General features: G+C 49.2%; 6 protein-coding genes across 6 annotated transcripts; 4 read left to right on the top strand and 2 right to left on the bottom strand.

The window, feature by feature from the left end:
- Positions 1–308: 308 nt before the first annotated feature.
- On the top strand, positions 309–1,518 carry BDV38DRAFT_72598 (uncharacterized protein). Its single transcript, XM_032063836.1, has 2 exons — positions 309–335; positions 468–1,518. Exon 2 carries the CDS (start codon positions 662–664, stop codon positions 1,220–1,222), a length of 561 nt encoding a protein of 186 aa, XP_031914530.1. The 5' UTR covers positions 309–335; positions 468–661; the 3' UTR covers positions 1,223–1,518.
- BDV38DRAFT_72599 (uncharacterized protein) lies at positions 1,519–4,328 on the top strand. Its single transcript, XM_032063837.1, has 2 exons — positions 1,519–2,543; positions 2,591–4,328. The coding sequence occupies exons 1-2, from the start codon at positions 1,814–1,816 to the stop codon at positions 3,937–3,939; spliced, it is 2,079 nt and encodes a 692-aa protein (XP_031914529.1). The 5' UTR covers positions 1,519–1,813; the 3' UTR covers positions 3,940–4,328.
- A 328-nt stretch (positions 4,329–4,656) lies between these two features.
- Positions 4,657–5,625, top strand: BDV38DRAFT_72615 (uncharacterized protein). The gene has a single exon (XM_032063838.1). It carries the CDS (start codon positions 4,823–4,825, stop codon positions 5,366–5,368), a length of 546 nt encoding a protein of 181 aa, XP_031914528.1. The 5' UTR covers positions 4,657–4,822; the 3' UTR covers positions 5,369–5,625.
- A 45-nt stretch (positions 5,626–5,670) lies between these two features.
- On the bottom strand, positions 5,671–7,718 carry spb4 (ATP-dependent RNA helicase SPB4; the record flags this gene model as incomplete). Its single annotated transcript, XM_032061989.1, has 2 exons — positions 7,355–7,718; positions 5,671–7,297 (listed from the first exon to the last, which is right to left on the bottom strand). Exons 1-2 carry the CDS (start codon positions 7,642–7,644, stop codon positions 5,671–5,673), a joined length of 1,917 nt encoding a protein of 638 aa, XP_031914527.1. The 5' UTR covers positions 7,645–7,718.
- A 398-nt stretch (positions 7,719–8,116) lies between these two features.
- On the top strand, positions 8,117–9,528 carry BDV38DRAFT_72587 (uncharacterized protein). The gene has a single exon (XM_032063835.1). The coding sequence runs from the start codon at positions 8,210–8,212 to the stop codon at positions 9,356–9,358; it is 1,149 nt and encodes a 382-aa protein (XP_031914526.1). The 5' UTR covers positions 8,117–8,209; the 3' UTR covers positions 9,359–9,528.
- A 406-nt stretch (positions 9,529–9,934) lies between these two features.
- On the bottom strand, positions 9,935–12,923 carry BDV38DRAFT_292324 (crossover junction endodeoxyribonuclease). The gene is made up of 2 exons (XM_032061988.1): positions 12,759–12,923; positions 9,935–12,642 (listed from the first exon to the last, which is right to left on the bottom strand). The coding sequence occupies exons 1-2, from the start codon at positions 12,770–12,772 to the stop codon at positions 10,014–10,016; spliced, it is 2,643 nt and encodes an 880-aa protein (XP_031914525.1). The 5' UTR covers positions 12,773–12,923; the 3' UTR covers positions 9,935–10,013.
- Between the last annotated feature and the right edge of the window lie 3 nt (positions 12,924–12,926).

Raw genomic sequence — 12,926 nt, 5'->3', positions numbered from 1 at the left:
TTGCATAAGACTAATCTACGGAGAAACATCTTGCATCTCGCTTCAGCAATCTATGCCAGCACGCTTTGTGCTCTACTAGAATCACTATATGATAAAATATTCTGACCTAAATAAAATTAGAAATTAGCCGACATTTTCCAAGGTGTCAAAATGACAAAGAAAGAAAAAGGCTGAAGTCATTCAGAATAAATATTAGGAACCAATTTCATTGGGTGGACAGCTGACCGCCTCATGATTTTGCCAGGACGTGGTCCCGAGTTTTGAAATTCATTTGCGAAAGTTCTCTGGTATCCCAGTAACACCGCGTCATTTATGCCTCGGACTTGTTGAACCAGGTAAGTGAATGTCAATATTCTGGCTTGGAGGGGCGCGTCATAGAAACACAACAGAGGAGTGTAAATAGAAGCCCCCTTCTCTCCACACCTCTCTCTTTCCCACATTTCCCTTCTTACTAACCGTCCATCCAGCTAATTCTCTAGCACACACGCTGAAGGCCATACTGTATCAAGCTTTTTGAGCATATTATCTCTTCATCTACGAACCTCTATTGGTTGTGAAGAGGGAGCTACTCTTATTAGCTAGATTACTTAGTGAAGCTTTTCTTCTGTCGCTCTGAGCTTCGACTAAGCCACAAGTCGCCCTCAGTCGGCAATCCGTCAAAATGCGAACTCGATCGCAGCAAGCATCGCCTGGCGGCTTTCTATCCCTCGATGACAGTGCTCCACGTCGGACGAGGTCCACAAGGAACACCTCGCAACCCAACGCGCAATCTTCGTCCTCCACGCAAACCACAACTCAACCCAAAAGCCAAGGCACAACCAAAAAGACTACCACCAGCAGAGTCGCAAAATCACAGACGCGAAAGGTCCCTCAGCGAGCGACAAGAAAGTCAACTCGCAAGACGGAGAATCAAACGACAGACGGTAGCCAACATGAATCCCTTAACAATGGAGAACGCGCCCAGACCGCGCCCCTGGACGACAAAGAAAACCTCACAAATGAGTCCCAGGGCCCAGATTCCGTTACACTGGCAGATAGTACAGCTCTTTCAGAGCTGAAAAGCTCTTCACTTCCGCGTAAGTATCCTATGGACCCAAAATGCCCCCGTGACCCATACACCCCCAAATATACCCCGCTCGGTCAGCGCTTCCTTCAGTGCACCGCCAAACACTATCGATCCCAAGTGGTACCAATATCAAATCGACAATACCAGCAACTCTGAGCCATCTTTGGTGGTGCCAACCACAGCAGAGTGGAGAGAGTCAGATGCATTATCCCTTGCAGAGTTTACTACAGATGACATGAGTGAGGCGTCGGAGACTGACTCCACCACCACTTTTGCTGCGGACTCCGAACAAAGAATGGTCGCAGAGTAGGAGCAGGTGGAGCCATTAGTGGAACAGCTCAGAAGGTTGGCTATTGTCGAATTTATCCCTTGCTCTTCTGCGGCCGTTCTTCCAACGGTGTCACCGGTTTTGCCAATGTGGCTACTCGAAACACAGTTGCCCACCGGAGATATCCCCAGCTCCGGTAATTCCTTCCAGACCGCCACCGACTCCCAGGCAACTGTTGTTCCGGGTGCCTCTGTTGATGCCCCTACGTTGGCCTCGATCTTTTCCAAGATTGCGCCAGTATGTCCGCCAATGGATATATTTAGGCCTCCGGAGCGGGTACAGCAGAGACCTCGCACGCTGTTTGATTCTATCCCAATTACGCCGTCTTCTATCTACGACGAACTTTACAGCGTGGGAGGTCCGTTGGTATCGGTAGCGTTGGCCGAGGAGCCCGAAATGATCCTGGGTCTCTTGCCTACATGGCTCCCGGCAATACTCTCCCTGATTTTGAGCTCGAACCAACTGGGGATTTGCGGTTGATTGCCGGACCGTGTTGTTCAAGTGGTGGGGTCCAAGAGGATGCCACCGAGAAATCGGTGGCCCTCTTGGTATCCCCCTCACCTCCGTGGTCGTACCAGGAAAGCGTTGACCGGCCCAATGAGGAACCCAGGCTGACCGACACAGTTAATAGGAAAAGGGCCCACGAAGACACCAGCGAAGAAGATCGGGCAGCCCCCGTGACACCTGCGGCAAACAAGCGCCGGAATTTGGGGCCGCCAGGAAGTACCCCCTTTGCCAATCGGCGCACCCCCCTTTCGCGCCGGATTCAGACCAGGGCGGCCCCTTTCTCCGCAAGACTTGCTCGTCGAGAAGCCGAAAAACACGGCCGGATTGAATCGACACTCTTCCGTCTTCCCGACTATCTCCGTCAGCTAGAGGCCGACCGCCAGAAGGCAGAAAGAGCCCCTTCAAGTCCGAGTCCACAGCTTCCACAAACGACATTTGACTTCACGATGGAACCGAACTTGCCAACCAATCAAAGCTCAACAGACGAATCTTCTGCACCTCAAGAACCATCGACACCAGGAGGAAACACGCCAGAAACTCCTCAGCGTGGATGGAATCTACGTGGACTGCTCAGCTCTGTGCCCCGTTCCTTCTCACGGTTACTACCGTTTGGTCGGCCTTCTGAAAGCTTGGAAGATCAGTGTAAGTTCTCGTGATCCCCTCCCCCGTTACTCGCTAACCCATTGTAGCGACGATCGAACCATCATCAGAACGTATTGCTCGCACAAGGTCTCTTGACCCTGAATCAGCTGGTCCTCAGACTGAAGGACGATCTCGGTGGCGTTTGAGTGAAAGGCCCTCGCAGCCTCCAAAGAAACGTGCCCGTAACTTGTCCTACTCACTTTTCCCAGCTCCTATCGACAGATCTCTTTACCTTGGTGACATTCCTAAGCCTTCCACAGCGCCTGCCCCGGATTCGCACCGCACTGAAGAGGCGCAGGCGCAGAAACCTGAGTCTCAGCAGACTACAGCATCAGATGAACTAGCTGAGCCACGTGAGACGTCTCAAGAGATTAGTGATGCGGAACAAAGGAAGCGCAAGCGGTCTCCATCGCCTGATGTGATTCCCAACCCAGCCGGATCTAGCTATGGATTGGACTTGGATTATTTCTGTTATAGCTCTGAAAGTGAAGATGAGGCGGCAGAAACTCCATCTAAACAGAACGAACGCAAGAAAGCCGATGGTTTAGCAAAGTCTGTGGTCCGCAGTGCCCTCCGTGCCGAGCGACAGTCATCCAAAAAGGTGCGTTTTGATGCAAGCCCAGAAGACACTCCTTCTAAGCTTCGCTCGCGTGCTCGCGCTACTGATCCCTATCATGGAACACACTTCGTTGGAATGGGTAGTGATTCACCAACACCACCTGCTCGCACTGAGCAGCCTTCTCAGCATCCGGGATTCGTCCCCAATACCCAAGGTACTTTCCAGCTCGACTATGACACAGTCTCAGATGACTCTGAGACTACTGGCCTGTCCTCATCAACAAATGTTATCGCCCCTAGCCCCTCCCAAGCCGCACGGGATGAAGATGGGCGTGCTTCTACACAACCTGAAGGCCATGATGCTCAATCTCCTGCATCTCGCCATACCTCTCGGGCTCAGCCATCAACCCCGGGTAAAGTGGACGAGGAAGCCCTTGCGAGAGTGCGGTCCCAAGCAGAGAAATACAAGCCGAAGACTCCTAGTGGTCTCCGTACTGCAAGCCGATATGCTAGTCCATTGACTGCCACGCCCGATACTGTTGCCCCCAAGCAGACAACTAAGAAATCTGACTTAACTCCACAGCCTGGTAAGGCTGACGGACCCGAAAACTTCGGTGATGATGAATTCGCCCGTGATGCGGAATGGCTTTATCAGAATTGTCCTTCTGGAGACCTCAGCCAACTCAAGTGGCCCGCCAGGCAAAGCTATGAGGAGAGCCTTGCTGTCAGTTCTACCTCCATGCAACTCCTTGCTACGATTTGGGACGACGGCGAGATCGAACCAGCGTACCTTGCTTTTCGCCAGAGTTTCGAGGAATTCAAAAAGACTTTGAAATGAAGTCGTGACTATCATTGGTTGGAACGATATCTGCTCTTCCCCCTTTTATGTCGTTTATGTTTGAGTGGTTTTTCTTCAACCTTTTTACTTGTCTGATTCTTCACATTCCTCGTTCGAGGAATTTAGATGGCCCAAAGGGCTATTCGGAGAAGGAAATGATAACTTCGATAGCTGGAGTTTGGGTATACATATTTGCTGTATCAACATCGCTAGCTGCGGCCTCTTTCAATCTGTTGGATGGAATATAGGCCCCCTAGTTGATGACTTTCTATCTTTGGGATCACTGTTGGCGGTATTGATTACTATGGCTTACTGGGAGTTTACTGAATCATCTATATCTGGAGCTATGCATGAGCATCGTGTTATTTGCGTTGAGTCTCGCATTCAGGCGTCTTCTCTTTTTCTTGGCAGTTAAGTATTGATTATACTTACAATACACTTGCATATTCATTTTAGAAATCTCTCGGTTATCCAGCCTGCTTCTTCTGCTTCTGCTTTTTTAAGGTAGCTACATCCCTAGCCAAGATCATCGCGCTTGAATGCATCCACAGCTTGCCAATTGTCTTCCTGTCTTGGGTAATCTTATAACGAGACTACCTCCAAATGTCTCACAGCGGACGCTTACACTCAAGCTGAGCCTTTGCTGCCTCTCGAGGCATATTCCTCTACCGCCATCATGCAACAGGTACGCCCGTGTCTCACAATAGTGAGCCCAGATCGACCCTCAAACTCAGACTCATAGAGAGCAGCACTCCCAGAGGCTAACATAAAACCATCCCCCCCACCCCCAGAAGCGACACCCTATCTTCCCCCATCTCACTCCACTGCGAATGCATTCCCTATACGCCCTCTTCAAACGAAAAACCTCAAATCAATAAAAAGAATGTGTTACTACCAACCCAACCAACCGCACTGCACCTGCGACTTCCTTCAACTAATCCAGCCATGCATCAAAGCCCAATACTACCCTTCGCCAAATAACAACCCACAGCCCGTGATCGTCGCCTGCTGTAACCGATTCATTCTGACTGATATTGCCCCTCGGTACTGCCAACTGTGCAGAAGCCGCCTGCCACGACTTGGGCAGATGAGTCAGGCAGAAAATCAAGACATGTCTCATTTGGAGATAGGAAATGGGCTCCCGGGCGTGTGCAACACAACTGTCGTTGTTTTACCGCCGTTTTCTTCGTTTGCAAATGCTCCCTCTTCTTTGCGCATGCATAGCCCCATCGAGGGGTTTCAGCGGTCAGATCCCAGCATGTCTAGTGAGAATTTGGCCGTGCGTGATCGTATACCAGCATCTGGTCTTCCGTCATTGTTGCCAGCGCCGTCGAGGAGTTTGCTTGATGTGGAGCCGTCGCAGGTGGTTAGGATGCAGGACGTGGGTGCTAAGCGGCATTTGAACGAGGTGATAAGGCAGGATAAGTGAATGGGGTGAGGTTTTGAGTAGGTTGTAGATCAGGGCTACCGAGAGCATGTGGATAGTTGAGTTGAGCTTCAAGGGTTGCCTTAATCGAGCAATAGAATGGTCGAATGATATATTATGGGAGGGTCCAGAGGCGATGGACATTAGACTGAGGCCATGATGGAAAGAATCCTCTCTATATGTTCGAGAATCCAAGTTTACTATACATGTAGGTAGATCATTTTATCCGATCACGGCGCTATGAGTTATAGATTCGGGTGTCATACATCTTTAAAGCAAACAAAGAGGTATCTCCGTAACTTTTCTTAATCAAACCCTTCAAATTCTTCTTCATCCTTTCCAGAAACTGCTTCCTCGGTCTTTCCTGCGCGTCTAAGTCGTCTCTCTTCTTCGTTCTTGGCTCTGATATTTTCCACCATTTGCTCCGTCTCCCGCACCTTCTGCCGCTCTTCTTCGGTCATCTTCTCCCACTTATTCTTCTCCTGTCGACGTTGCTTCTGCTCTCGTCGCTTTTGCTTTTTGTTTCTGTCCTCAAGCTTATTGCTCCATGCGGTGGTCTCGTTGGCCTTTCTCTTATTAGAGGATACTTGTGTGCCGTCGGCTTCTTTGCTCTCCCGGAGCAATTCTATGCGGCGCTTCTCTCGTTGTTTGTCTTTGTATTTATAGTCGTCCCAATCGAGATTGACACCGAGGGTCCGGTCACCAGTAAAGTTCCTCAACTCGGGCATTTTGGGTAGCTTCAGCAGACCCCATGCCTTCCCTAAACCCTCCCAGTCAAGATCGGCGACACGGAAAATGCTGCTTGCCTGATGTTTGCTGTAACTCCTTAACCAACTGACAAAAGCCTTTTGGCCACGATCGTGGAGTGCACGGTCTGCCAGCACAGCTTTGCGGGCCGCATTCGTAGCTGCAGTGGCTTCAGAATCCGAGAGGGAGATGGGATGCGGGAAAGGAGCCACTGGGGTCTTACGGACTTCAAGGAAAGATACATAGTCTTCTTCTCGTCCTGGATGCAACAAGACTACACTTAAACCCCTTCGGCCGGCTCTGCCAGCACGGCCGCATCTATGAATGAACGTTTTAGGATCCGATGGAGGATCTATCTGAACAACGAGGTCAACAGATGGAATATCCAAGCCACGAGAAGCGACATCCGTTGTTAGCAGAATTGCTGGGCTGTATGAATTCACGAATCGGTTAAAGTTCTTTTCACGGACGTTCGCCTGGTGCTTTCCATGTAGTGGAATCAGCTGGAAATCGTCACCAAGTATCAATGGTAAGATCGCAGAGAGATAATCAACTCCTGAGCAAGTTGAGGCAAAAAATATCGTCTTCTGAGGAGTTGGATCAACGGAATGGAGAATATGCTTCAAGGCGGGGAATTTGTGAATCGTAGGTGTCGTAAGGTATGTCATTTGTAAGCTTGCAGGTGTTCGCTTGTCCTGGGCACCTGAAGTTCCTTTGACCTTGACCATGACCTTGACAGGATTGCGCAGACCAACCCGCACAATCTGATCAACGGCTTCGCTGATACTTGCGCTGAACAATCCCGTTCGCCTTTGTTTGGGTAACCGACGTATAATGCTCTGCAGGGTTTCCTTGAATCCAAGATCCAGAAGTCTGTCTGCCTCGTCCAAGACGAGCATCTCGAACGAAGATTGAGGGCAGTGGACATGAGGTGAAGAGAGTAGCTCCAACAAACGTCCAGGCGTAGAGACGAGCAGGTTTGGCGATTGCTTCAAAAATTTGCTTAAGTCTTCTGCTGGTGTAGTAGATCCTCCGAGAAGGAGCTGTGGAACAACCTTGAGGGTAGAGGATGGGAATTTTTGCCGGGGCACGTCATCGTCTTCTAAAGGGTTAATGACGGAGGCAGACGGAGGATGGAATGCGAGTAATGAGAGTAGCACATGGTAGATCTGTGATGCAAGTTCCCTGCACTTGCAGTCAGTGTACTTGTACTTTTCTTTTCTAAGCAAAGACTATAGCTACCTCGTCGGGGAAATAATGATCGCGCCAACGTGATGTTTTTTGATAGGTTCTTCAAGACGTAGAAGTTTCTCCACGATGGGAATTAAAAATGATAAGGTCTTGCCACTTCCAGTAACGGCCTCGACTACAACATCTTTATGGGCCATGAAGAGAGGAATAGCGGACGCTTGCACGGGCGTCATCCGCGTGAAGCCCATAGACGAAACGGCTTCCAGCACCCATTCCGACAGGGAAGGTGAGACACCATCCCAGGCTCTAGAAGATGTACCAGCTGGCGGTTTTGGGGCCATTTTGGCAGCCTGGCGAAGAAATTGACTCCCTTACGAGCCTACCCTCGACAAATTATTGGAATGATGGAACTTCCGTCGCCCATCCATACATACTAAAAAAAAATCTAGAAAAAAGGCCTTATCAGTTACTGATTAGATATCGCGGGCGGTCAGTGTTTCTGCCCGATTGCACGTGACACTATACGGATTTGGCGGAAGGTTCGGCGAATTATTTCTGTCGATACGACAATAAGCCAGAAAAATTCAGTGGTAGGCTGTCGGCAGCAGGCTGATACCCCTCGGATACTCCGTCATACTTGTCCTTTTGTGGTTCCTTGGTTGTGTCGATCTTTGGCTGAGCCCATAACGTTATGTGTGGCAGTGTCATTCTTTTGCGCATCACTCGATATCAATAATTCAGCTTTCACTTTTGCGTATATAATCGCCCACCATTACGTCGTTAGAAGCAGACTGTTTCTTCCTCCCCGGCATTTTTGCCTGCAATCATCCCTTCCAAACTCAGCGACCATTCTCTGGGTTAATTCAATCTCCGATTCTTCCGCCGTTTGCCCTACGAGCGGACAATATGTCTTCCCATGATGCGATCCCGGAGACTCCTCGAGTCACTTCGCCTTCGCCTACTCCTTCAGAAAGCAGGTCGCGATCCAGGGACGGATATTCTGCCCCCACAACTCGCTCTGCAGCGCGACGACAGCGACTAGTAGATGTATCGGAGGAAAGCAATAATGAGCGGGAGTCGGGATCAGGGCGCTCGCGAACTCGTTCTGGAAGTCCGACTGGTCCCTCAGGATCAACTAGACAAAGGAAGCGGAAATCCAACCCGATGCAGCCTGCAAAAAGCCCTGAACCACAGACAAACGGCGGAGCGAAAACCAATGGTTTCTTATCGCCGCTTGCGAAGGCTGACGGCATCGCGCATAGTATCTCCCGATCCCCCTCCCCTATGGGGCTTATTCCTCTTCATACACGCTATCGCAACTTTATCCATCGGCACGAAATACCGCGCAAGGTCCTCCACGTGTCAATCGGCTTCTTCACTCTTCATTTGTACAGCCGTGGTATTCAAACAACCCAAATCACTCCTTGGTTGTTCGGGGCCCTAGTACCAATAGCAGCAGTGGACTTTGTTCGTCACCGCTCAGAGACAATCAATAAGCTTTACATTCGCTGCGTCGGAGCGCTCATGCGGGAAACCGAAGTGAAAGGGTACAATGGTGTGATCTGGTATTTGCTCGGCGCATACGCGGTCTTGCGCTTTTTCCCCAAGGATGTAGGAGTCATGGGCGTACTGCTCCTAAGTTGGTGCGACACCGCAGCTTCCACCTTCGGTCGTCTCTACGGCCGACACACGTTCCAGCTGCGCAAAGGGAAGAGCTTTGCTGGAACTTTGAGCGCGTGGCTCGTTGGAGTAGTTACTGCCGCTGCCTTCTGGGGCCTCTTCGTACCCAACGTCGGTCCTTTCCCCACCGACCCAGAAGACGCATTCATGTTCACCGGCCGTCTCAACCTCATCCCAGACACAGTCAAAAATCTTATCGGCTGGACAACGGACACTGTTATCTCGGGCCCTCTGGCGCTCGGAGTTATGAGCGTTGTCTCCGGCCTGGTAGCAGCTGGCAGCGAGTTCGTGGACCTTTTCGGCTGGGATGATAATTTCACCATTCCCATCTTGAGTGGAATAGGTTTATGGGGCTTTTTAAAGGTCTTTGGTTGAATATTTGAAGAATACCATCTCCGGCGTTTGTCTTGGTTTCTCTTTCTTTTCTACATTTCATACCTTATCTTGTATCAACTAGGGATCTAGAATCCGATGGACAGCGAAACGGTGATACCTTTTTTGTTTCGCACTGCGAATCCTTCTTTTGAACGAGTCCATTTGTCTATACTCATCTTTCTTGTCTGCTTTTACTTCTTCTTTTTACCTGTCTTCTTTCCACTCTTCTTATTATACCACTGGAAGCTAGCGTCAGCACCTCTTATTCTACCAAACACCGACGAAGATCCTCTGATTTGCTTTATAAATAGAAGAGAACTACCTGTGATTAGAGAATTCGATGGCTCCGTGGGTTTCTAGTCGGACTGCGGGTCTGGGTGTCATGTTCCGATTCGAGGATCATTTCTATTGTTTATCTCGATATGATTATGTATCCGTGTATGTACTTAATCTAGCTAGATATCACAAGGATCATGTAGTGCTTAATATTGAATAGGTGAAAGAAGAGAATGGTGCTTTGACAAGCCAGAAGCCCTAGTTCCACCAACGCCTGAGTATTAGATACCAATCCCGTGTTTAGAACGCTCAAGAACGGAAGGACAAGGGAATAAAACTCCATGAGTCCAAAGCACGCAAACAATCTAGAAATGTCGATTCAACTAAGGTCCAGTATGCTCACCCGCGGGAATCGTTTCTTGCCTCTGCGGCTCTTTGAACTCTCATTCGTGGTATTGCTGTCGACTTCAGATTTTGATTCATCCGGCGCCATCCCAGCCTCTGGAGTAGGCTCTAATGTCCAGTGCCCATCGCACACTACGACAGATTCTGCATGGGAACTGGGTTTGTTGGCATCGTTCTTCGTTTCCCTTAGATCGTCTGCCTTTGTTTCCACCTTTGTAGGCTCCGAAGCGTCCTTCTTGAATGGCTCTGGTGGTGTGGCAAGAGTCCCCACGCTAGTTTTCCTTTGCATTTCACGCTTTCCAAAAGCCACTTTCTGTAAAATATCCTGAACACTAGGCGGACTAACTTCTTCCAAATCTATTGGGGTATCATCCGGTCGAAGTTTAGGGATAGTCCAATCACAATGTGGGTTTCTAGCCTCTGGCTTGTTCAGATGATGCTTAGCAGCTGGGATGGCAATATTCGGTGAGTGTGACCGTTCTTTGACAGATCTATGTGGTTTACTATCGTCCAAAAGCAACGAGGACATGGCTTGCTCCAGTTTCTGGGCCCCTTGAGAGCCGTGAGATCTGGATATACTTTGATCGGGCTTTGGCCTGTTGCGGTACTTCGCATGTATAGAGGGAGCATAATCCGTACTGTCTGTTATGCTCAGGTCATTATAGCTAACATTGGAATAGCTCATGCGGATTCTTCCCGGAGACAAAGAAGATAGAGAGCAGTCCAAAGACTCCGTACCTGAAACCTCCAAAGCCTCTACCTCAGAATCGCCCGAGAGGACAGCCCCACGTCTACCTCTGAGAGGAGGCCGAGTATTCACCGGATGTCGTTTGATGCCCACATTAGGCGATATATTGCATAAAGACAACATATCAGTTAAATGATCAAAATCTTGGCTTCGATCGAAAGCGGCTGTTGGCTGGTGGTAGTACAGGCCATGGCTAGACAATTCTCTGGAAGCACTCTGGGAACCTTGCACATTCGATGCATTGTGCTTCTTCGGTGTTGACCTCGATGATAATGCTGCTTCGAAGAGCTGCGCCTGTTTGTGTTGCGTGATCTCAGATTTTTCTTTGGTGAGAGTGCCATATTTCAGGATACTCCCTCTCTTCATGCCTGGATCTATAGGCCCCTTCTTCTTTGGCCCTTTTTTCCTATTACTTGACTTTTTAGGCGCAGAGGCCTTCTCAGACTCTTCCTGCTTCCAAGCTTGCACAACTTCTGGAATTCCTATTGTAGCCAACGTTTCAAACACCCAAATTTTCTCTGAGGAATAAGGATCAAATCGCTTCGTGACACGTTTCCTGGCTGGTGACTGCGGGGTAGGCTCAATATTAACTTCTGCGTCCTCCTCCTCATCGCCCGAAACCGCCGTTTCTTGCGGAGGAAGTGGAGGGTTAGGTTCTTCAGCGAGCAGATCTAAGCCAACAATATCAATAGGGACAAAATCAAGCTGCAGCTCTGTTAACCCATCTGTGCTGAAACTCGTCCTGCTCTTATAAACTTTCTTGAGCATTGGCACATCGCTTTCAGATAACCTGAAAGGAAACGCTGACAAGTCCTTCTGGAGACGAAGCCGGTAAGAAACGAGAGGTTCGGCAAGTAACCTTATAATTTTCCTTGCCCCAGAGCGATAGTTCCACTCGAAAGTATCCGCAGCAAATCTTCTTAGTTCCAAAGCATCAATTTCCCGATCCCAGGCATTCTCTAAGCGGTGTTGTAAAACTTCGAGATCCTTTGAAGTTGATACTACAGGTCTGGCATAATATGACAGTATTGTCCTGTCTGGGAAGCTTTCCGGAATTCGAACAGCTTTGTGTTTGGTCTGAAAATAACCACTTTCATTCGCATCAAGCTCATACTGGAGCCTTTCTCTCCAGTCGTTCAGCTTCATATTGAGCTCAGTTTCTTCCGAGTCGAGCACTTCCAAAAGGTCCTCGCCAAAGCCCGCTCTTGCAATTTCTGCAGCGAGCTTGCTACCACACTTCGGGACTCCAGAAGGAAGGTAATCTCCTCCGCTTAACATAGCAAACAAGATCATGCCAGCACGATCAAGCCTTGAGCATGAAGATGAGCTAAGGTTTCCCACTTCATAACAAGTAACGTGCGTTGCAGCAGACGTGCCACTTCCACTTTCCTTGGAGAAATTCATAATGGTCAACGTTGATCCAAACATGAGAGCATCAACATCATTGCTCATCACCGCATCGACGATGCCTGCCCTCTGGAGTCTGGCGCACTCTGCTTCTGCCTCCCCCGGCGCATCATGACGAGGAAACCTGAACAGATCGACCATGATCTTGGAAAGTCCAATGATGGGTGCACTTCCGTAACTACTCCCCGTGGCTTTTCCTCTTTTAAAGGGCGGCTTGTGTTTCCCGTCGTAAACAAACAGGGGGTGAACAGGTAGGGCTAAAAATTTTAGCAACCTGTAGAACAAAGTCCGTAGCTCCGGGTTTTTGCCGCCGCGACCTGCCTGCACCTGGAATAGCCATATTGAAATGTCTACTGCAACACGAATAGGCCTTGATGTTCGCTCTAGGTGGGTTACTGCCAGTTTTGACAGGGATATGCGCTCTCCAGGCCCAATTGCATTGATGAGTCTAGTTTGTGTTAGCTAATGCTCAAGTTTTAGACTTGCAAGGAAAGCCGTTGGGAAAAGATATATATTTTGAATAGTTTCTCTGCCTGGCTTGACTGAAGCTATAAGTTCACTTACCCAGGAATCCCCATTAAGACCGAGATCAAAAATTACCAAGTAAAAACACCAAAACACCCAATATGTAAATATTCTCGGCAGTATATACGTGGAGAATTTCGTATACTGTAACTATGAGAGTTGTTGTTTGTTGACGTCGGGGAGCACGCGACGGTCCGATGTAGATCC

This window comes from Aspergillus pseudotamarii (genome assembly GCF_009193445.1).
Source record: "Aspergillus pseudotamarii strain CBS 117625 unplaced genomic scaffold BDV38scaffold_21, whole genome shotgun sequence".
In the NCBI taxonomy this organism is placed as follows: Eukaryota; Fungi; Ascomycota; class Eurotiomycetes; order Eurotiales; family Aspergillaceae; genus Aspergillus; species Aspergillus pseudotamarii.
The sequence above is the reverse complement of the archived record's forward strand: the minus strand, read 5'-3'. Positions and strand labels throughout refer to the sequence as shown.